This window comes from Anas platyrhynchos, chromosome 12 (genome assembly GCF_047663525.1).
Source record: "Anas platyrhynchos isolate ZD024472 breed Pekin duck chromosome 12, IASCAAS_PekinDuck_T2T, whole genome shotgun sequence".
NCBI classification, from domain to species: domain Eukaryota; kingdom Metazoa; phylum Chordata; class Aves; order Anseriformes; family Anatidae; genus Anas; species Anas platyrhynchos.
The window spans coordinates 1602793-1622985 of NC_092598.1; the positions used below are offsets into that span (position 1 = coordinate 1602793).

The 20193-nt window shown below is 67.1% G+C and overlaps 3 protein-coding genes across 3 annotated transcripts in view; 1 reads left to right on the plus strand and 2 right to left on the minus strand.

Annotated features, from left to right (window-relative positions):
* The first annotated feature begins 43 nt into the window (after positions 1–43).
* Positions 44–3926, plus strand: SLC22A31 (solute carrier family 22 member 31). The gene is made up of 9 exons (XM_038185528.2): positions 44–454; positions 1381–1484; positions 1556–1710; positions 1920–2088; positions 2357–2490; positions 2591–2699; positions 2791–3002; positions 3101–3212; positions 3300–3926. Exons 1-9 carry the CDS (start codon positions 44–46, stop codon positions 3658–3660), a joined length of 1767 nt encoding a protein of 588 aa, XP_038041456.1. The 3' UTR covers positions 3661–3926.
* On the minus strand, positions 3918–9238 carry CDH15 (cadherin 15). Its single transcript, XM_072043801.1, has 14 exons — positions 9081–9238; positions 8099–8233; positions 7710–7865; positions 7484–7628; positions 7236–7396; positions 6957–7085; positions 6680–6865; positions 6327–6580; positions 6087–6229; positions 5771–6007; positions 5450–5689; positions 4721–4857; positions 4478–4633; positions 3918–4407 (listed from the first exon to the last, which is right to left on the minus strand). The coding sequence occupies exons 1-14, from the start codon at positions 9129–9131 to the stop codon at positions 4210–4212; spliced, it is 2328 nt and encodes a 775-aa protein (XP_071899902.1). The 5' UTR covers positions 9132–9238; the 3' UTR covers positions 3918–4209.
* A 4613-nt stretch (positions 9239–13851) lies between these two features.
* Positions 13852–20193, minus strand: part of ACSF3 (acyl-CoA synthetase family member 3) — a 53520-nt gene continuing 47178 nt past the window's right edge. Inside the window, exons 8-10 of the mRNA XM_027466651.3 lie at positions 16825–16959; positions 16079–16190; positions 13852–14141 (exon numbers count right to left, since the gene is read on the minus strand). Coding sequence (XP_027322452.3) covers positions 14024–14141; positions 16079–16190; positions 16825–16959 — 365 coding nt within the window. The 3' untranslated portion in view covers positions 13852–14023. The remainder of the gene's footprint in view (positions 14142–16078; positions 16191–16824; positions 16960–20193) is intronic.

Consider the following 20193-nt stretch of genomic DNA (forward strand, 5'->3'; position numbering starts at 1 on the left):
CGAGCCGAGCCGTGCGCGCCCTCACCTGCCCGGCCCCAGCGGGATGGAGGCGGCGGGGGCAGCAACCGGGGCAGCAACCGGCACCGGGGGGGGGGCACGGCCTCGGGGCCGCCGTGCCGCGGGGGGGTGGGCTCCGTGCTTGGCGCTGGCGCTGGGCTGGGCGCTGGGGTGGGCGCTGGGAGCGGAGCCCCCCCACCGCTGCCGCCCCGACGCCGCGCTCCTGCCGCCGCCGCTGCGCCGCCTGGCGGGGGCCGCCCTGCTCCGAGCCGCCGTCCCCCGGCTCCGCGGGGGCTGGAGCCCCTGCCAGCTCTACCGGTACCGCCACGGCCCCCCCGCGACCCCCGGCACGGCCCCCGGCACCGCCACCGCCCGCCCCGACGGCACCGGGCCCTGCACCCGCGGCTGGCATTACGCACTGCCCGCAGCCGGGCTGCGCTCCAACATGGTCACGCAGGTTGGGGGGGGGATATTTGGGGAGGGGGGAGATGTTTGGGGGTGTAGGAGAGGGGTCCTGGGGATGGGGAGGGGGATGGGGAGAGGGGTTGTAATGGGGTTCCTAAGGTTGGGGTGATAGGGGAGGGGTCCTGGGGATGGGGAGGTTTGGGGAGGTTAGGGGGAGCCCGAAGTTTGGGGAGGGGGTAAGGTTTGGGGTGGGTCTGGGGGTGTTCCCTTTGTTTGGGGAGGGGGGGTCTGGGGGTGTTTTCCGTGTTTGGGGAGGGGTTGAGGGGATCCCTGAGTTTTGGGGGGCTCGGGGATCCTGGATTAGGGTGGGGGATTCTGGGGAGTCCTAAGGGTCCCAGGGGGATTGAGGGGTTTTGGGGTGTTGGGAGGGTTTGGGGGGGTCCCCAGGGTCCGGGATGGTTGGGGGGGGGCAAAAGGGGCCTGGGTCTGGAGGTCTCGGGGGGGGCTCCAGGCTGGGGGAGGCTGGAGGAGGTCGGGGGGCCCTGGGATCGTGGGTGCAGGAGGGGTTGGGGGGGCTGTGGGGAGTCCTGGGGAGGGTGTGAAGGGGACTGGGGGGTCCCTGGGGGACAAGCTGGGGGCCCCAGCGAGGGAAAGCCCTGGCTGTTCTGGAGGGCCTGGGGAAGAAGAATTTTGCTTGGGGGGTCCTGGGAACAGCCAGCAGACCCCCATGGGGGGGGACAAGGGGTGGCTGTGGGGTGGGGAGCTCTGCTGTGCGGGGGGGGACACGACAAAGACAGGGCTCTGGGGGCCACCAGCACCACTCTGTGCCCCACGCTTCTGCCTGGGGGTGGGGGCCGCCCAGAAGCCCCCCGACAAAGCGTGGGGCTCGTGACCCCACCGGCGCCGTCCGTCCCAGCCCTGTGGGCAGGGGGGGCTCTGCTGGGCCCCCCCATGCAGACACATCCCCGTGGCCCGCAGTGGGACCTGGTGTGCGCCTCGCGCTGGAAGGTGCCCCTGGAGCAGACCACGCACTTGCTGGGCTGGACCCTGGGCAGCGTCGCCGCCGGCCTGGCCTGTGACAGGTAAAAGGGGGGGGGTCCCCGGGGCGCTCCCCCCATGGGGCACCCGGCCCAGCTGATGCCCGGCCCCGCAGGTTCGGCCGCCGCCCCACCTTCGTGGTGTCCCTGGGGCTGGCGGTGCCCCTGGGGCTCGGCGTGGCGCTGGCCATCAACTTCCTCATGGTCCTGGTGGCGAGGATGCTCTTTGGGGCCGCGCTGGCGGGCGCCTTCCTCTCCCTCTACGTGGCACGTGAGTGCACCGGCAGGGTTTGGGGTGCTGCGGGGTTTTGGGATCCTTTGGGGTTTTGGGATCCTTTGGGGTTTTGGGGTGCTGCGGGGTTTTGGGGTGCTGTGGGGTTTTGGGATGCTGCAGCATTCAGGGCGCTGTGGGATGCAGGATGCTGTGGGGTGCCCTGTGGCCATGGCACCCACGCTGCACCCCTTGTGTCCCCCCCCCAGGGCTGGAGCAGTGCGACCCCCCGCACCGGCTGGAGGTGACGATGGTGGCCGGCTTCTTCTGGATCGCCGGGGAGCTGCTGCTGCCGGGGCTGGCCGTGCTGTGCCGGGACTGGCGGGTCCTGCAGGGCGCCGTCACCATGATCCTGGCTCTGCTGGCTGCCTGCTGGTGGTGAGGACCCCCCCATTTCGGGGCTGGTGTGTGCAGGGGGCCAAGCCACACCGGGCAGCGCCCTGTCCCGGCACACCCTGCCCGGGGCTGCGGGGCATCAAAGCCGCCGGGGCTCTCCAGGCTCCCCGGGTAAATGTTTGCTCAGGTTTGAAGCCGAGGGTTTCCAGGCACAGCGCGGCTCTGAGCCAGGCAGGGGGAGGTGGTGGTGGTGGTGCTGGGGGGGGGCACAGTCCCCGCGGACACCCCGTGACACCGCCGCTTGCCCCAGGTGCCCGGCGCTGCTGCTGGAGTCCCCGCGCTGGCTGCTGGCCACGCAGCAGCTCCAGAGGGCCAGGAGGACGCTGCAGGCGCTGGCTGAGAGCAGCGGCCGCGGTGCCGACGACCAAGGGAGCCTGATGGCGGGTGCGTGGGGGGTGCCTGCTGGGCCCCCCCTTCCCAAACCGGCCGTGCTGGGGCTCTGTGGGGCTGTCCCGGCTCTAACCCGGTCCCACCGTGCGCACAGAGCTGGAGACGCTGGCTGAGGGCTCCCCCCAGCCCCGCTACCACGCCGTCTGCGAGATCTTCAGCACCAGGGTGATCTGGAAGAACAGCGTCATCCTCGGCTTCACCGCGTGAGCAGCCGGGGGGGATAATGCTGTGGGGTGGGGGGAGCGGCCCCAACCGGCCCCCCAACCCCCCCTTGCTGAGCCCCCCATCCCGCAGCTTCATCGGCTCCGGCATCCGGCACTGCTTCACCCGCAACCTGGCCCCGCACCTGCCCCGCTTCTCCTCCTACTTGGCGCTGGTGGGTGCCGAGGCGGTGGCCTGCCTCTTCCTCTGCCTCACCGCCGAGCGCTTCGGGCGCCGCGCCGTGCTGCTGCTCTGCACCGTGCTCACCGGCATCTCCTCCCTGCTGCTGCTGGCCCTCACCCAGTGTAAGGCAGGGGGTGGGGTGGGCACAGCGGGACCGGGTGCTTGGGGGGTGCAGGGTGAGCCCCCGGTGATGTCTCCTCCACCCCCCTGCCCTCTCCAGACCTGCTGGACCTCATCGTGCTGACCCTGTCGGTGGTGGGCATCACCGCCTCGCACGCCGTCACCATGCTCAGCATCTTCTTCGCCAGCGAGGTGCTGCCCACCGTGGTCAGGTCAGGGGGGAGCCGCCCCCTCCCCAGGACCCTGTTTCCTCCCCCTCCTTCTTTTCTGAGCATTTTTTCCCCTTCCCCTCCCCGCAGGGGCGCCGGGCTGGGGCTGATCGTGGGGGCCAGCTTCGTGGGCAAGGCGGCCGCCCCCATCACGGCCATCCCCAACAGCCGCGGCTTCTTCCTGCACCACTTGGTGTTCGCCTCCTTCGCCATCCTCTCGGTGCTCAGCATCATGCTGCTGCCCGAGAGCCGCGGCCGCGGCCTGCCCCAGTCCCTGCAGGACGGCGAGAGCCAGCGCCGGCCCCCCCTGTTCCACCGCCCCCCCCGCGAGGACCACCTGCCCCTGCTCGCCCCCCGCGGCATCCCCCACGACTACTCCCGCCTCGTCTCCTCCGCCAAGCGGGCGCTGGGTCCCCGGCACAGCCCCACGGCCGCCCCCCCGGAGACGTAGCCGTGCCCCCCTCCCTGCTGCTGGAAGGGCTGGGGGGGGCAAGCATCACACCACTGGGACCCCCCTGGTGCAGCGGGTCCCCCCCCGTCCCCACGTGGCCCTGGGCGCAAAGCTCCGGGCTGCGAGCGGTGGTGGGGCTGGGGGCTGTGCGCCCACCCCCCCCTTGGGGCCGGATCCTGCCCCAGGAGGAGCTGTGCTGGGAGTCCTGGGGTGGGGGTGATGCCCCGGGGGGGGCTGCAGCTGCCAATAAAAGTGCCTTGTTTCTACACGGGCGGCTGGTGCGGCCGGGGTCCCGCCAGCCCCCTTGGTTGGGATTTTTATTGGGAAGGGACCAAGGGGGGCTCTGTGGCCCCCCCATCCCCGCTGGCACACTGCTCGCACCATCAAGGCTCTGCTGGGTGTGGGGTCCCTCTGCTGCTGCTCTGGGTGGGGGGCACACGGGGGTGCAAAGACCCCTGCAGCCGGGCACCTGGTGCGTGCACGGAGCCTCCACCTTTGGGCACCTCGTGTGCGAGACCCCCAAACTCCCCAGCCCCCCCCACGGCCCCTCTACTGCCCGTAGAGGTCAGCCAGGCGCCTGAAGCGGGGCCCCCACTCGCTCAGGTAGTCGTAGTCCTGGTCCTCGTCCGTCAGGCTGGACACGATGGAGCTGAGCGGGCTGGCCACGGAGCCCGAGCCCTCGTAGTCGTAGATGAGGGCGGTGTCGTAGGGGGGCACGCTGGGGTCGCTGTCAGCCGCCTCCAGCCCCTGCGGGGACAGGAATGGCATCAGCCCTGCTATGGAAAGGGAAGCAGGGGGGTGCCGAGCCCGGTCCCACCTCGTTGATGAAGTCCTCGATGTCTGAGGGGCCGCTGGGCAGCTTGCGGGGCGCCGAGGGGGTGCCGGAGCGCAGCGGGGCGTCCCTGCGCACGGGGGGCTTGGCGCGGGGCTGGAGGAGCTGGGGGTGCCGCAGCTGGTTGATGTCGTAGGCGTCCTGCGGGGACCGGGATGTGTCAGGGCTGTTGGGGCTACGATGAGCCCCCCCCCCCCCTCCAGCCCTGCCCGGGGTGCCCCCCATCACCTGGTCCTCCTCGCCACCGCCCTGCTCGTCGTAGTTGAGGATGTTGTCGCGCATGTCGTCCCGCGAGCGCTGCAGCAGCCCCTTGCGCAGCGCCCGGCGGCGCCCGCGCACCTGTGCAGCCCCCAGGAGTGCCAGCACTGCGGGGGGGAGAGGGTGGGCATGGGGCCAGGACCCCCTCAGGGGGAATGGGGTGTAGGGTATTGGGCAAGGAAGGGACGGGGATGGGGCTGGGGTGGCATGGGATGGGGATGGGATGGGGATGGGGATGGGGATGGGGATGGGGATGGGGATGGGGATGGGATGGGGATGGGGATGGGGATGGGGATGGGGATGGGGATGGGGATGGGGATGGGGATGGGGATGGGGATGGGGATGGGGATGGGGATGGGGATGGGGATGGGGATGGGGATGGGGATGGGGATGGGGATGGGGATGGGGATGGGGATGGGGATGGGGATGGGGTGGGGTGGCCAGGACTGGGCTAATTTGATGTGGGCCATGGGATGGGGTGGGATACGGTGGCCAGGACCATGATAGGGTGATGAGGGACATGGGTTGGGATGGGTTGTGGTGGCCAGGACTGGGATGGGGCAGTGGGTTGGGGGCTGGGGGTTGGGACGTGGTGATGGAGCGTGCTGCTGGGATTTGGGTCCTGCACCATGAGGAGAGACACGAGGAGGGGTTGGGGTACCCAGGAGTGGGTGGGGGGGCTCTGGGGGTGTCACTCACGCAGGAGCAGGGTGCTGCTGCCGAGGATGACCAGGAGAGCCTCCAGGGTGATGCCGACCCCGGCGGTGGCAGCGGCCAGGACGCCGTCCTCGCAGGTGCCATCGCGGCCGCAGGGACACACCGAGACGTTCAGCAGCTGCTGCTGCTCCCGGGGGGGGGTCCCCGAGTCCCGCAGCAGCAACGGCAGCGAGTAGAGCCCCTCGGGCAGCTCCACCAGCACGGCCAGCACCGCGTGGGTCACTGCGGGGGGGGCACAAGGGCTGGGGTGAGTGGGGACCCCCCATGCGACAGCGACCCCCCTGAACTCCAGCCCTCCCTCACCATTGAAGCGGGTGATGCTCCAGTTCCGGGCGAGCTGGGGGTGCTGGGGGCTGAGCTGGAAGTGGAAGGGGGCTCCGTGGGGGGGGCGGTCGTCGTCGGTGGCCCCCAGCAGCAGGCTCCCCCCGCGGCCAGGCCGCCCGCACACCACGCCGGCCGGCGGCTGCAGCAGGGGCGCGTGGTCGTTCACCTCCAGGATCTCGATGGAGAGCGTGCCGGTGGCGGACAGCGGGGGCTCGGCTGGGTGGGGGCGAGGAGCAGAGGGGTCAGGGGGTGCCGAGGGGCACAGGGGGGGGCTCGGGGGGGGTGGGGTGCTCACCGTCATCACGGGCGAGCACCAGGGCGATGTACCAGCCGCCCTGCAGGAAGGCCGAGGGGTGCCGCAGCTCCCGCTTGGTGCGCACGGTGCCGGAGTGCGGGTCCAGCTGCAGCCAGCCCGCGGGGTCGTACAGCAGCGCGTAACTGGGGGCACAGGGCGGGGGGCACACCATCACCACCCCCCCTTCCCAAAAATACCCACCGCCGGCTGCACACCTGGGTGCCCAAATGCAGCACTCACGTGAGGGTCTGGAGCTGGCGCGTGTCGGGGTCGCTGGCGGTGTAGGTGGTGACAGGGGTGCCCGGGGGGGCCCCCTCTGGCACGCTGACTCGCCGCGGGTTCTCGCGGAAGACGGGCGCCTCGTTCACGTCCCGCACCCGCACCTGCACCGTGGCCAGCGCCCGCGGGCTGCCCGGGGCCCCCGGCTCCAGCGGCTGCTGGTTCTGCACCGACACCGTCAGCTGGAAGCGGTCCCGCACCTCGTGGTCCAGGGGCTGCCGAGGGGTGGGGGGGACACACAGGGGGTCAGCGGAGCTGCCAGCACCCCCATCCCCATGCCCAGCACACCGGGTGCCCCCCCCCCGGGTGCCCACCTTGGCCACGGAGAGCACGCCGTCGTTGGTGTAGGGGTCGGTGTGGATGGCAAAGGCGCCCTCGGGGTCGCCCTCCAGGATGGTGAATTTGGCCAGCCAGTTGGGCGAGCCGGCCAGGTCCTTGTCGTGCACCAGGACCCTGCCCACCTCCAGCCCGGCCGCCTGCTCCTCCACCTCCATGGAGAACTGGGGGGGGAGCAGCACGGGGCTGGCACCTACCCCCCAGGATCCAATGTCCCAAATTGTGTCCCCCCTCGTGTCCCACCCCAACCGCTACCTCCTCCTTGGTGAACTCGGGGGCGTTGTCGTTGATGTCCTCCAGGTAGATGACGGCTGTGGCCGTGGTGGTGAGCCCGTCCCCGGACATATCGGCCGCCTGCAGCGTCAGGTTGTACACCCCCACACTCTGCGGGGGGGCAAGGGGGAGGCGCTGAGCCCCCCCAGCAGCCACAGGGACGAGGTGTCCACCCCTCACCACGGCTGGCCGTGCGCACGGACCAACCCATGGCTCCTCCAGCCCCGGTGCCCCCCTTAATGCCCCCCCCGTGCCCCCTACCTCTCGGTCGAGGCCGGGCCGTGCGGTGCAGATCTCTCCCGTGGTGGCGTTGATGCTGAACATGCCGCCCGCGCCCTGCTCCAGGATGGAGAACCGCAGCGCCGCGTTGTCCGTCTCGGGGTCATCGGCATCGGTGGCCTCCACCGTCATCACGCAGGTCCCTGCGGCCACCAGAGCACCCCCGGTGGGTGCTGGCACGGGGGCCGGCTCGTGTCCCCCCCCCACCCCGGGTGGCCGCGGGGTCCCACCTGGCTCGGCGCCCTCCACCACGCGCCCCGTGAAGACGTCCTGGCGGAAGAGCGGCCGGTTGTCGTTCTGGTCCACCACGATGATCTCCAGGTCCGTGGGGTCCTCCAGTGTCACGCCGCCCAGGTCCAGGGCAAAAGCCTTCAGCTGGGGGCACGAAGCAGGTGGGTGAGGGTGAAGGGGGGGGGCTGGGGGCCACGGGTACGCACAGCCGGGTCATATCCTTACCCGAAATCGGTCGTTCTCCTCCCGGTCCAGCATGGCGTTGAGGAAGACCTTGCCGCTGAACTTGTCGATGGAGAAGATGCCCAAGGGCTCCTCGTCCACCCCCGGCCCCTTGATGCTGTAGATCACCCCCCCCGGCTGCTGCTTGTCCGACTTGATCTGCCCAGAGGAAAGCAGGGCTGGGGCTGGGGGGCTGGGGGCTGCCCCCCGGACCCCTGGGGTCGTGGTGGGGGGGGTGCCTCACCCCCAGGGCAGGGTGCTTGGGGTGGGGGGGTCCCTGCACCCAGGGGAATTGGGGCTCCATCCCCTCCGTGCTACATGGGGATCTCCTCACTGGGGGGGCCCTGTGCTGCCCCCCATAGTGTCCCCCCCCCATTTTTTTCCCCGCCTACCTGCACCAGGAGGTGTGGGATGCGCTTGTGGTTCTCCGAGACGCTGATGGGGGGGATCACCCAGGCCCTCTTCACCCGCCGGGGGCCCTCGTGCTGCCGCCAGCCGGGGGGGCTGCCTGGGGCCGTGCTGGCACCCTGAGGGGGGAGGGGACACCGTGCTGCCGAGTGGGACACGGGGGCTTCGTGGTGGCCCCCCCCCCATCGTGGTGATGGGCACCCCAAGAAGGGGGCAGAAATGCCTGGCACGGCCCCAACCCATATCACCGTCACCGCATGGGGGGGTCCGGGCTGGGGTGGGGGGCACGGAGCTGGGGGGCTGCAGCCAGGGCTGGGCTGGGGGCATGTGGGGAGACCCCCCCCCCCCTTCCCGTTTATCTGGGAGGCTGCTGGAGCTCGGGGAGGGCAGGGAGGGGGTGGTTGGATAATGGGGGGGGGGTGAGGGGGGTCCCTGTGGGTCCGCTTGCCTTCCTTCCCCCCCCCCCAGAGCTATGGGGCCCAGGCCAGACCCCGACAGCCCCACATGGCTCAGGCCTGAGGCCGCGGTGAGGGGCACGGGGGGGGCTGTGTGCGAACAGTGGGGTGGGAGGGGGCTGGGGGGGGGGAAATCCGGCAGTGCTGCTAGGGGTGGTGAGGGGAGCAGCGTGTTTCTGAGCACCAGCCCCCCCCATACCCCTCTCGCCGCTTTCCAGCCCAGGCAATGTGCCGGAGGCCCCCCCCCCTGCCCCGGCCACCGCCACCATCTGTGGGGTGGGAAATGGCCCAGGAGGGGCGCAGAGCCTGCGACACCCCCGTCCCCATCCCCGACACCCCCCTCCCCATCCCCAAATCCCCCCTCTCCATCCCCAAATCCCCCCTCTCCATCCCCGACACCCCCGGAGACGTGCGTCCGCAGGGCCTGGGCCCCATCCCAGCCACCCCCCACCCCCACCAACCCATTTTTTAGGGGGGTGGGGGTAAGTTTCAGCCCCCCCCCATCCCTTACCCTGGCGCAGAGGGGGGCGAGCAGGCAGGCGAGCAGGAGCGGGGGCCCCATGGCCGAGCGGGCGCAGTCCGAGCCGCTCGCCGGCCCCGAGCTAAAATAACCGCGGGGCTGGCTGAGTGACAGCACATGTGCTGCCGAGCGGCCCGGGCCCCCCCCGGCAGGGCAGCTGGCCCCACAGCCCCCCCCCGCCGCCCCCCGGCCCGGCCCGATGCCGCCCGGCTGCGCGCAGGGGGCCCGACGGGGCTGGCGGTGCGCACGGGGAGACCGGGGAGAAGGGGGTCCGAAAGGCTGGGGGGGGTCCACGAAGGGGTCCCCGGGGGTGCTGCGTGTCCCCCCCCCTCCTCCTTTGCACGGCACTTTGTGGATGGGGGCTGCGCCCCCCCTCGCCCCGGGCAGGGCGCTGGGAATGCGGCAGCTGCCGCCGGGTGCGCCCCGGGGATGCCGCGACGGGGCGGGCGGAGAGCCCCGGGCCCGCTGCTCCCCCCCCCCCGGCAGCACGGCCCCGGCCCCCGCCCGGCATCGTCGCCCCCCTCCTGCTCTCAATCTCCCCCCTCCCGGGGGGGCTCTGCTCGCCCCCAGCCCCGCCGGGCCCCCGCGGCCGCGTTCCGGGGCAGGTGCGGGGCCATCTGGGCTGGCGGCGGGCGCTGGGCGGGGGCCAGGGCGGGCTGCGAGGGGGGGGGGGCAGCGGCAAGGCTGGGGCCAGCACCAGCCCAGCACAGTCCCAGCCCCATTCCCACCTCACCCCATACAGCTCCAACCCCATCCCATCCCATATCCCCACCCCCATCCCATCCCATCCCATCCCATCCCCATCCCCATCCCATCCCATCCCATCCCCATCCCATCCCATCCCATATCCCCACCCCCATCCCATCCCATCCCATCCCATATCCCCATCCCCATACCCATCCCATCCCCATCCCCATCCCCATCCCCATCCCATCCCATCCCATCCCATCCCATCCCATCCCATCCCATCCCACCCCATATCCCCATCCCCATCCCATCCCATCCCATCCCATCCCATCCCATCCCATCCCATCCCATCCCATCCCATATCCCCATCCCATCCCATCCCATCCCATCCCATCCCATCCCATCCCATATTCCCATCCCATCCCATCCCCATCCCCATCCCCATCCCATCCCCATCCCCATCCCATCCCATCCCATCCCATCCCCATCCCCATCCCATCCCCATCCCATCCCATATCCCCATCCCAATCCCATCCCATCCCATCCCATCCCATCCCATCCCATCCCATATCCCCACCCCCATCCCATCCCATCCCATCCCATCCCATCCCATCCCATATTCCCATCCCATCCCATCCCCATCCCCATCCCCATCCCATCCCCATCCCCATCCCATCCCATCCCATCCCATCCCCATCCCCATCCCATCCCCATCCCATCCCATATCCCCATCCCAATCCCATCCCATCCCATCCCATCCCATCCCATCCCATCCCATCCCATATCCCCACCCCCATCCCATCCCATCCCATCCCATCCCCATCCCCATCCCCATCCCCATCCCATCCCATCCCATCCCATATTCCCATCCCATCCCATCCCGCAGCACCAGAGGGCAGCATCGCCCCGGCCACCAGCTCCGTGTCCCCGCACCCCGGGGGCCGCACCGGGGAGCGGCCGGGTGGGGGGGGCCGGGCTGCAGCGAGTGCCTCCCCCCACCCCATCCAGCCCCGTTCCCCTCCCTGGGGACCCCCCGGTTCCCTCCTGCGCAGAGCATCTGGAGAGCGCTGCGGGGCTGCTGCAGGGGGGGCAGCCCAAAGGAAAAAAAGCTGGGGGACACAGGGGGGTCTTCTGCCCCCCCCCCAGCTCCTCACCGAAGCCAAGCGGTGGCAGGGCTTCAGGTGGCCAGGGGACAGCAGAGGGGACATGGAGCCGTGCCACGAATGGGTGAGCGTCGGGCACCGGTGACCCCATGGCACGGCTCAGCCCCCTCCCCGTCCATCTGCCCGACCCCATTTATCCGCCCACCCTCCTGCCCTGCCACCCCACATCAGTGTCACAGCGGGGAGCAGCCCCGGTGGCTGTGGCTGGGGGTCCTGGCAGCTGACCCTGACCCTAATGCGCCGTGGCAGCGGGGTGGCCGAGCAGATGTTCCCTGCCACTGGCACCGCGGCGCAGGGGGCACGGGGCGCAGACGTGATGGGCTCTGACAAGGTGCCAGCGCCAGGCCGTGGGCACATCCCGGTGGCACAGCTCCGTTCCCAGCAGGGCAGCGTGGCCTCTGACCCCCCAGCCCCCAAAACCTGCCCCTTGAGCCCAGCCCAGCACAAGAGTTTTGGGGCTTGTGCCCAGCTGCGTCCCCAGTGCGGCACTGGGACCAGTCCTGCCCTAACGTGGGTGCGGTGGGGGAGCGAGCAGCCGGGAGCGTGGCGCTGAGCAGCGAGGTGCCAAATGCCGGCACAGCAGCCGTAAAGCCACCGGAGCTTCGGTTTTATACGGCCATAAAAGATAATGTCAGCCATAAAGCGCGAGCGTGGGGCCCGGCGTGCCGAGCCGTGCTGAGCCCAGGGCAGGGATGAGCGGCTGGGAGCACCCAGGGGACAGCCCCCAGCTCCCTGGGGACACCCCAACAAGGGGTGAGCGGCACCGCAGGGCTCTGGCAGCTCGGGGCATTGCACCCATGGGTGCCCTGGGGTGGCTCCAGGCAGGGGGAGGCTGCAGCGGGGTCGGGGACGCTGCGGGATGGCCCCGTTGGTGGTGCCCGAGTTGGGTGGTGGGGCGGGCGCATTAAGGAGGCTACTTTGGGTTTTGTTGTTGTTTTAATGGTTTTATTGCACGGTGCCGGGCCGGGCCTGGCAGGGCTTAATGAAGGAGATTGATGGCTTAATAGCCTGTAGCCATTACGGGGTAATTGAATGGTTGTGTACATATGATCAGACCGTCAGCGCGGACGTGGCTCGCAAGCAAAGTGACTGGAGCATCCCCGACGGATGTGGCACGGGGGGTGCAGAGCCTTGGGGACCCCCATTCTGTCCCCAGTGTCCGGGCTGTGTCGGTGTCCCGGGGCCACATCCAGCAGTGAGGGGAGGCAGCGGGGTCTCCAGGTTCCTCCAGCGGCACCAAGGTACCCAAATCTGTCCCTGGCCAACACAGCTCCAACCTGGGGCGTGGGGCACGGTGACCAGGTGCTTTAACGAGGTTCTCAATAAACTCCTGCCATCTGTAGGGAGGAACGAGCTGGAGGGGCTGGGAGTTGGGGGCCAGCACAGAGGCTGATCCCAAAGCCGGGGGTGCCGTGGCCACCGACCACCCTCCCTGCAGCAGCCACCCCCGGGGACGAGATCCGGCGGTGCCGCAGCCGGTCCTGCGCCGGGGTGCGAGTCACACTACTCATTTCAGTGTGTGACAGCCAGGTGTTTTACAGTATTTGCTACCTGTGATCATCCATCAAAGCAATCGATAGCGTTCCTGCAGAGTTTTATTAATGATCTTGTCACCAGGCTGGTGCTGGGTGCCTGGGGTTGTCGAGAATGATAGATCATTAAGAGCTTTTGCTGCTATTTATTCTCCAGTGACCTTGTCTCTCTCCATTGTTGCTTGCTTAAGAGTTATGAATGTGAGACATGATAATTTGATATTGATCTATTTGCTAAGTTAAAAAATTTACTGCATCGCTGATGTTTTAACAAAGGATCCGCTCGGTCCCTCCGCGGAGAGCTGGGCTCTGATGCCGCAGTGCACGCTGATCGCCCTCCCAGGTGCTCGGGGCTCCGCCGACCCTAACGAAGATATTTAATCAATTACCCACGCTCCCCATCCCTCCCACCCTTCCTGGTGCCCCATGGCTGGCAGGATGAGCTGTGTCCCCCCCCCGTGCCGGGGATGGAGCCGCAGGGCACGGCCGTCAGCCCCCGTGGTGACATCGATCCGGCAAAGCGTGCGTGAAGTCAAACAGGGACAAAGCTCCGTTTATGAAGGTAGGATCTATCGATACCGCCTGTCCTCCAGGAAATCGATGACCTTCAGACGTGGGCGTGCACGTGCAGTGTGATTTGTGCCGCAGCTGCTCCCCGCTGCCTCCTGCTCCCCGTCCCCACAAGCGGTGGTGCCAGCACCCCGTAATCGCCCCGTACTGGTGTGGAAGCACCTCGGTGGCAGAGATGCTGTGGGTTATTCAGCACCCCCTGTATTTATTTGTGCTTCTCATTACTGCTTCAGTTCCGTGGGAAAGCAGGAGGCAGCATTTGTTGGAGGCTGGAGGCACGGGGCGCTCACTCGCAGCGGGTTATGGGGTGTCCCAGGGCACCCAGCCCCTCCGGCTCTCCCTTTGTGAGCCAAAGTTGGTGAGCCCGTGGGAAAGGGCAGAGGGGGAGGCAAAATTACCAGGCACTGCCACAGCTGGCTGAGGACAGGGGTTTAATGTGAGGAGTGAGTTCAGCTGGTGATGAGCAGCACGCGGCCCGAGGCAGGGCTACAGCAGGAATGGGGACGAGCACCCAGCAGAGGTAACGGGGAGCCTGGAGCCCTCCTAGCCAGGGTTTGGGGTGTCCATGGTGCAGAGAACTAAGCCCCACGCTCAGCCCTCACCTTTCTGCTTCTCACCTGTCCTACACGTGTGTTAAACGGAGCAGCTCTGTCCCGTGAGTGCCTGCTGGCAGCACTCAGACAAGGGGGGCAGTCCTAGCCCAGGCTCCCCCCCCAAATTCACCCCATTTCACTTCTATGGGCAGGACAGCCCCGGTCCTCCTGCACGAGGCATGATCCCTGCAGCTCTTCAGCCAAGGAGAAGAGCAGGCAGGGTGAATCTCGCTTTTATTGGGCTTGGTTTCATGGGCAGGAGCGCAGAGAGCCCAGACCTGCCCCTGCTGATCCCTGCTGGCACCCCACCAGCACCAGTTCAGCCCTGGAAGTGACGTGGCAGTGAGCGGAGCACCCCCAGGCTCCTGGTCCCGTCCCGTGGCCGTGCGCTAGGCTGGGTAAAAGCGCTGCAGCAGCTCCTTCTTGTTGACTTTTCCCATCTGGTTGCGTGGGATCTCCTCCACCACGATCAGCTCTGTGGGGATGGTGTACGGTGCCATGGTGTCCCTGCAACACGGAGACGCAGACCATCAGAGCTGACCGAAATCTGTGCTTCCAGCCCCTCCTGAGGCCCCAGCAGCACCCCAAAACCCTGCTCACCCCTCGCAGGGTGCAGGAGAGCCTCCAGCAAGGAGGCAGTGCTGTTAACGGGGACTCCTCAACCCTCCCCATGAGATGTGGCAGGGGAAAACAGCACCGTGGCACTAAGGATGCTGAAACCGTGCCTGTCCCCGGTCCTGTCCCTGCACAAAGCCCCCTGGGGGCCAGCTTTGGGCCGTGCTGGTGGCAGGGTGCCAGGCTGTGTGACAGCCCACAGGGCTCTGCCTGCTGCAGGAGGGAGGCTGAGCTCGGCGTGCCATCCCCGTGCCCTTTGTGGCACGCAGGGGGAGGCTCTCCTGCCTTCTGTGCCGTGTGTCACCAGCCTGGGGCCGTGCCCAGCCCCAGCACCGCGCTGGCAGCGGCTCTAAGGCGAGGTGCCAAGTCTGCAGAGCCCTCACCCGCTGCCACCAGCACCCCCAGTACTCCCAGTACCCCCAGCCAGATGGACGTCTCCAGCTTGGGGTGGTGCCGGCAAGCGCGGCTGGGGGCCAGAGCTGCGAAATGAGTCACGCTGAAGGGGAACATGTGTCTCCTGCCAGGGAGTGCGAGAAAAGGGCCAGGCAAATGTTAAGTGGCATGAAAAATAAAGGGGAGAGACAGGGGGAGGCAGACAGGGAGAGCTGGAGAAGTGCCTGCAGGGAGCAGGGCTGGTGCTGGGCACACAGCGCCGTGGTCACCTCCTTGTAGCCTCGAGTGGGTTTTGCTTAAAGGGCTCTGGGGACTGCCACGGCTGCAGGGGTAACGAGGGCCATGGGCACAGAGTGGGGATGAAGGATCTGCCGGAGACCCCAGCGTCCTTGCCATGAAGTTCAGGGGTGAGCAGCCACCGTGGGTGCCACACGGAGAGGCCACGGTGGCACCCACACCAACCCAGACAGACCGAGCCTGGCCACAGAGGGGAATCTCCACTTGCAGGAGGACATCAGCGTGAAGAAACAAAAGCTGCTGCTGGATTTGGCTGCCTTGGAGGAGCAGGAGCCCCGGAGAGCCGGCAGCCAGAGGGTTAAGGCGTGCACAGCACGCAGGGGTGGCAGCAGGAGGGACCCCGGTGGGGTCCTGGCCCCTCTGCCCAAGCAGCGCGGGCGCAGGTTTGGTTTCTTTGTTCGCTTCTCTTCCCCCCACCACGCAACTGTTTAATCAGAGCAGCAGCCGGCCAGCTAGCATCTTCCCTGCATTTGCTAAATCGCAGTCCCCCAACTGTGATTTTTGCAAATCCAGGGGAAATCTTTAATTGGCTGGCTGTGCAGCCCCTGATGAAACAAGTGCTCCTGCCGCTTGCAAAATAGCGCCAGCCTCGCCAAAAATATCCGCAGCCTGGAGGAGGGAGTTGCCAGGAAAAGAAAGAATCTGCTATTAAATATTTTGCTAATGGAATATTAGCGATAAACCTGGCGATTCTGCTTCCTGGCTCCAGCTTGTGCTCTCCTCCTCCTGCAGCTGATGCCCCAGACCTCGTAGCTCTTGGACTGGTGAGCAGTGGGGTGTGCGGGCTGACACCGTGCTGCATGGCCAGCTGCTGTCTGTGCCCTGCTCTCCAGAAAGGCTCCGTGCAAGGCCAGTGAGCCCCGGTGTCCCCCCCATCTCCAGGCCCCTGGGAGGGGTTTCTGGGGTTAGCTGGGGCCCATTTATTCCCATTATCTCCCATGCTTTGCAGCCTCCTGGTAGAAGCTGCGTTTCTCCCGTTCCCAGGACCCAAGGCACAGCATCACTGCTGCCACCCCTCATTCCTCCCCTGACACGTCCCCAGGTGAGGGTGCTGAGCCCTGAGGTGCTGTTCTGACCCTGCTGCCCACCCCAGCCCTGCCTGCAGTGCCCTCGCCGTGCACGGCCCCGCTGCCTCTCACCTGGCCCACTCCTTCAGGGCGCTCACCGAGAGCATCTCGCCCCTGCGCAGCTGCACCACGGCGCTCACCCGCTGGCCCCAGACCATGTCTGGGGGCCCGATCACAGCCACGTCTGCAGAGAGAGCACAGGACTCAAGGTGAGGAGCACGAGCAGGTCCTGGGGGCTGCGGGGGGCTCAGCACCGCGGTGTGCTGGAGGAGCAGCGTGTGGAGGAGGATGGCACGGGATGCTGTGGCAGGAAAACACCAGGGACCCCTCTGCTGCTGCCATTTCCAGGAGCAGAGCTTTGCCCCACGGAAAGGCAAGCCCCATAGAAAGGTAAGAAGCCCCACGGAAAGGCAGGAAGCCCAAGGGTTGGAGTGATTTGGAGTCAGCAGGGGGATGCGATGCACACAGCGGTGTCGAGCCAGGGGCACCGCTTCCACCCCCTCGCGCAGGGTCAGGCACAAGGTCAGCACAGATTTAATTACAGCCTCATTTCCAACCTCAGATGAGAGCTGCTGCTGACTTGGCACCCAGCGGTGAGCTCCGTGGCTTCAGCCCCGAGAGATGCCTGGTGGCAGGTTTCAAATCCCGCCTGCTCCTCGCCCAGACACGGGACTAATGATGGGAAGGCAGGGCAGCAGCCTCGGGGCACGAGCCCTGGGGTGGCCCCGTGCCAGCACCTCGGGGCCAGGACCCCACACAGCCCCGTGCTCCTCATGGGGCTCAGCCCCGGGACCGTCCCACGGGGCCCCCACACGTACCTGTGATGTGCGGGTGCGCGAGCAGCTGCCGCTCCACCTCCAGAGCGCTGATTTTGAACCCTCCGTTTTTAATGATGTCCACCGAGGTGCGGCCCTTGATCCAGTACACGCCGTCCTGGTAGGCTGCTGTGTCCCCTGGGAAACAAAGGGGGGGCTGTGTTAGGGCCGTGCCACCACCTGCCCCTGTTTCTGTCACCCCCCCATCCCGCACCCCAGGCTCAGATGGTGGCACCGTGCGCAGGAATCGTGCTCAGCATCTGCAGAGCCCCCCGGGGTGGGTGCCAGCCTTCCCACCCAACAGCCTGCACCCGGGGATGCACAGAGGGGAGCGGGCATCACATTTTTTGCTGGGGGAAAGGGAAGAATAAGGCTGTGCAGCCACAAATCCTTTAAGATGGAAGCAAAAAAAGGAGCCACCACCGCAGGCGGACACACGTCCCAGCGCGCACAGCAGCAGGACCAGACTGTCCCCAGCTCCTGCCCGGCTGCTGGTGACACAAAATAGGGTGGGGGACGGTGTCAGGAAGAAGAGAGGGCCCAAAGTGAGACTTTGTCCTTCCTGTGGGGCGGGAGGCGGGGGAGAAGGCGCGTGGCAGGTGTGCTCCGGTAATTAGCCGCTCGCGCCGAGGCTGGGAAGATTGAGGAGAGAGGTCATGTCAGCACAACCTGGCTAAATGCTTAACAAGCTGTTGCACTTTGATAGCTACTTAAGATGATTACTCACATCCTGCTAATAGAGCCTTTGCCAACCGGGGGGCGGGGGGGGGGCTCGGGACCTCGCATTTCAATTTCAGAGCCTTGATGGCAGCACCAGGGGGGGGCCCTCGGCAATAACCCATGCAGCCTGCGTGCCCTGATGACATGCACCACCTCTGTGGCCATGCACCCGGCTCCCTTTCTGCAGCTTTGGATGCTGCTGGCTGGGGCGTGCAGGCACGGCGACAGCTCTGGCAGTGGGAAAAGAGCTCCCAGCAAAGGGTCTGTGGGCACCACAGGGCTGCCGCGCTCACCCCGGAGCTGTGGGTGCTGCGGGGGGCACCGAGCCTGAAGGACCCCCGAGCCTCTGGTTGGGGTGCAGGCTGTGCAGGGAGCACGCCAGATCACTGGGTGGGCTCCGGGGTGGTCGAGACCTGGGGACTTTGTTGGGTAGCCCAGGGAAAAGCCTCCCCAATGCCTCCTGCTTCCTGAGCCCTGCGTGCTCCCCAGTTCCCCTCTCTCAGAGATGAGGTCCCCTCTCCTCTGGGGCCTCAGGGTGTCACCCCGCAGGTGATGCAGGTGCCCGCTGGCTGTGCAGCTTTACAAATCCGGCTCCCAGCTCGCCTCTGACACTCCACAAGGACTGCACGTGGTGCACGCAGAGGCAGCAAACGCTTGGAGATTCGCGGTGGCAGGGCAATGAAAAATCACAATCAGTTCTGAAATTTGGGCCCTTCCCCAAAAGTCGTGTCCCCGTTCAGCTGGCACATGCCAACTGCCGAGCAGCTCCTCTCGCTCAGGTCAGCCAGGAAATGATTAATTGTTCGTGTAGTCGCCTGCCTTCCTCTTGGCACTCACGCGGCCGTGGATGTTGGGAGCTGTCTGGAATATTTTAAAGTTGTGGGAGAGTTCGAAACCAGGACTCTCTGGGTATTTGGCTGCTTGGGGTTGAAAGGAATTCATGACTGCCGTGATAAACTGCCCTCTGTGTCCGGTATCACTGTGGCATGTGTGACTGACACAGGGCTGGAGAGCGAGCATTAATTAAAACGTGGCACGGGGGGGACTGGGGAGCCACGAGCTTTCAGCAGCGAGCTCGGGAGCTGCTTATGCATGCAGAGGAGACAGGGAGAGGAGAGGGAATTCAGCGCTGGTTCAATGACATACAGCGCCCGTGCTGCTCTTCAATATTTAAGCACACCAAAGCTGCCACATTTGCATTTTTCTCCATGTCAGGATGGGGAGAACGGCCCATGCAGCGGGCTGGGCGCACGGGTGGTGGAGGTGTCACCACACCAACCGCTGTGGCTACCCGGGTGGCTCACTCCCCCACCTTTCCTTACACCCAAATCCACGGCTGCACGCCCTTGAGGGGGTGGTCTGTAGGTGAGGTGTCAGCCACGGCTGATTTCTCTGCTTTTTAAAGCAAGCTGCTGCGGGAGCAGCTCAGGCACCAGGGTGGCAAACATCTGGGGCCGTGCGTTTCACCGCGGTCGCACCGCACAAAGCGGCACGCACGACCCCGCGCACCGCCTGGCTTCAGGCACTATTTCCAGCTCGGGAAGTCTCCGTGTTCTGCTCGCAGCAGAGGGACCCCAGCAGGATGTTGGGGCACGTCAGCACCACTGCAAAACCCCCGAGCTGGCAGCAGCCCGAGCTCCCAGCCCCGCGGACTACCTGTGCCGGCTGTGCCGCGCGAGGCGGGCACTGTGCCAGGGGTGGCGCAGGAGCAGGCTCGCTGTGCCGGGCGCCGTGCCAGGCTGGCTCAGCTGGGCGGCAGCTGGCTCCGGGCTGGCTGATGCCAGTGTCCCCGCACGGCTGTCCCCTGCTGTCCCTGGCACGAGCACGGGCAGGGGTTGGTGGCAGCTGCCCCCGGAGGTGTGTGCCCTGTGCTAGAGGTGTGCTGCTGCCGACTGCAAAATGTGCTCCCTGTGTGCTCCCCGAGCCGTCACCACCCCCAAATGTTCACTGTGCAGCGAGGGGAGGTGACAGGTGACAGTCACTTCGGATGGAGCATGGATGGGGGGAGCTCAGCTGGAGAGGAGCCCCCCTCCTCGCTGCTCACCTTGGTCCCTGTGGCCCCCCAAACGTGGATGCCCTCCAGCCCCATCTGCAGCACTCCCAGCCCTCAGCGCACGGCAGGCGCTTCGTATCATTACTGTGCTCACAGGGAGTTCCTGGATGAGCTCTGTAACCCCCCCGTCTCTCGTTTTCTGTCTCTTCTCTCCTGCCCTCCGAGCGCCAGGGCCCTGCTGTCAGTCCCCGCTCTGACAGGAGGGAGCTGGCTGCGCGTGGCGCCGCAGGGGCCACCGTCCGCCGAGGACAGCCCCATTACCCTCTGCCCCGCACCATCTGCCACCAGCCGAGCACACCAGGACGGCTCCAGCGCTGCGCAGCCGGAGCGACAGAGCTTCCAGGCCAGCAGGGACCTCCCGTGCCAGCCAGACTGGTTAAAAGGATGCTGCTGTTTGCTTAATGGCTCTCCCCCACGTGCTGCCTCTGAACGGGGTGAAGAGCAGCGTTTCCAAGCCTGATGCTGCTCCAAAGTGCCGTGGCAGGAGCTGCTCGCTCCCCCCGGGTGTCTCTGTGCCCGACGTGCCCAGCCCCTGCTGCCAGCATCGTGCTCTGTCCCCACGGCTCCCCGTGTTATTCTGCTCCATTATGCAGGCTCCT

Coding starts and splice junctions, on each gene's coding strand:
- CDH15 (XM_072043801.1), bottom strand. CDS start 9,131: ATGGGGCCCCCGCTCCTGCTCGCCTGCCTGCTCGCCCCCCTCTGCGCC. Junction 7,397..7,483: donor GGTGGAGGGCGCCGAGCCAG/GTGGGACCCCGC, acceptor TGGTGGCCGCAG/GGACCTGCGTGATGACGGTG. Junction 6,008..6,086: donor GGTGCTCGCCCGTGATGACG/GTGAGCACCCCA, acceptor GCCCCCACCCAG/CCGAGCCCCCGCTGTCCGCC.
- SLC22A31 (XM_038185528.2), top strand. CDS start 44: ATGGAGGCGGCGGGGGCAGCAACCGGGGCAGCAACCGGCACCGGGGGG. Junction 2,491..2,590: donor CCAAGGGAGCCTGATGGCGG/GTGCGTGGGGGG, acceptor CCGTGCGCACAG/AGCTGGAGACGCTGGCTGAG. Junction 2,700..2,790: donor GTCATCCTCGGCTTCACCGC/GTGAGCAGCCGG, acceptor CCCATCCCGCAG/CTTCATCGGCTCCGGCATCC.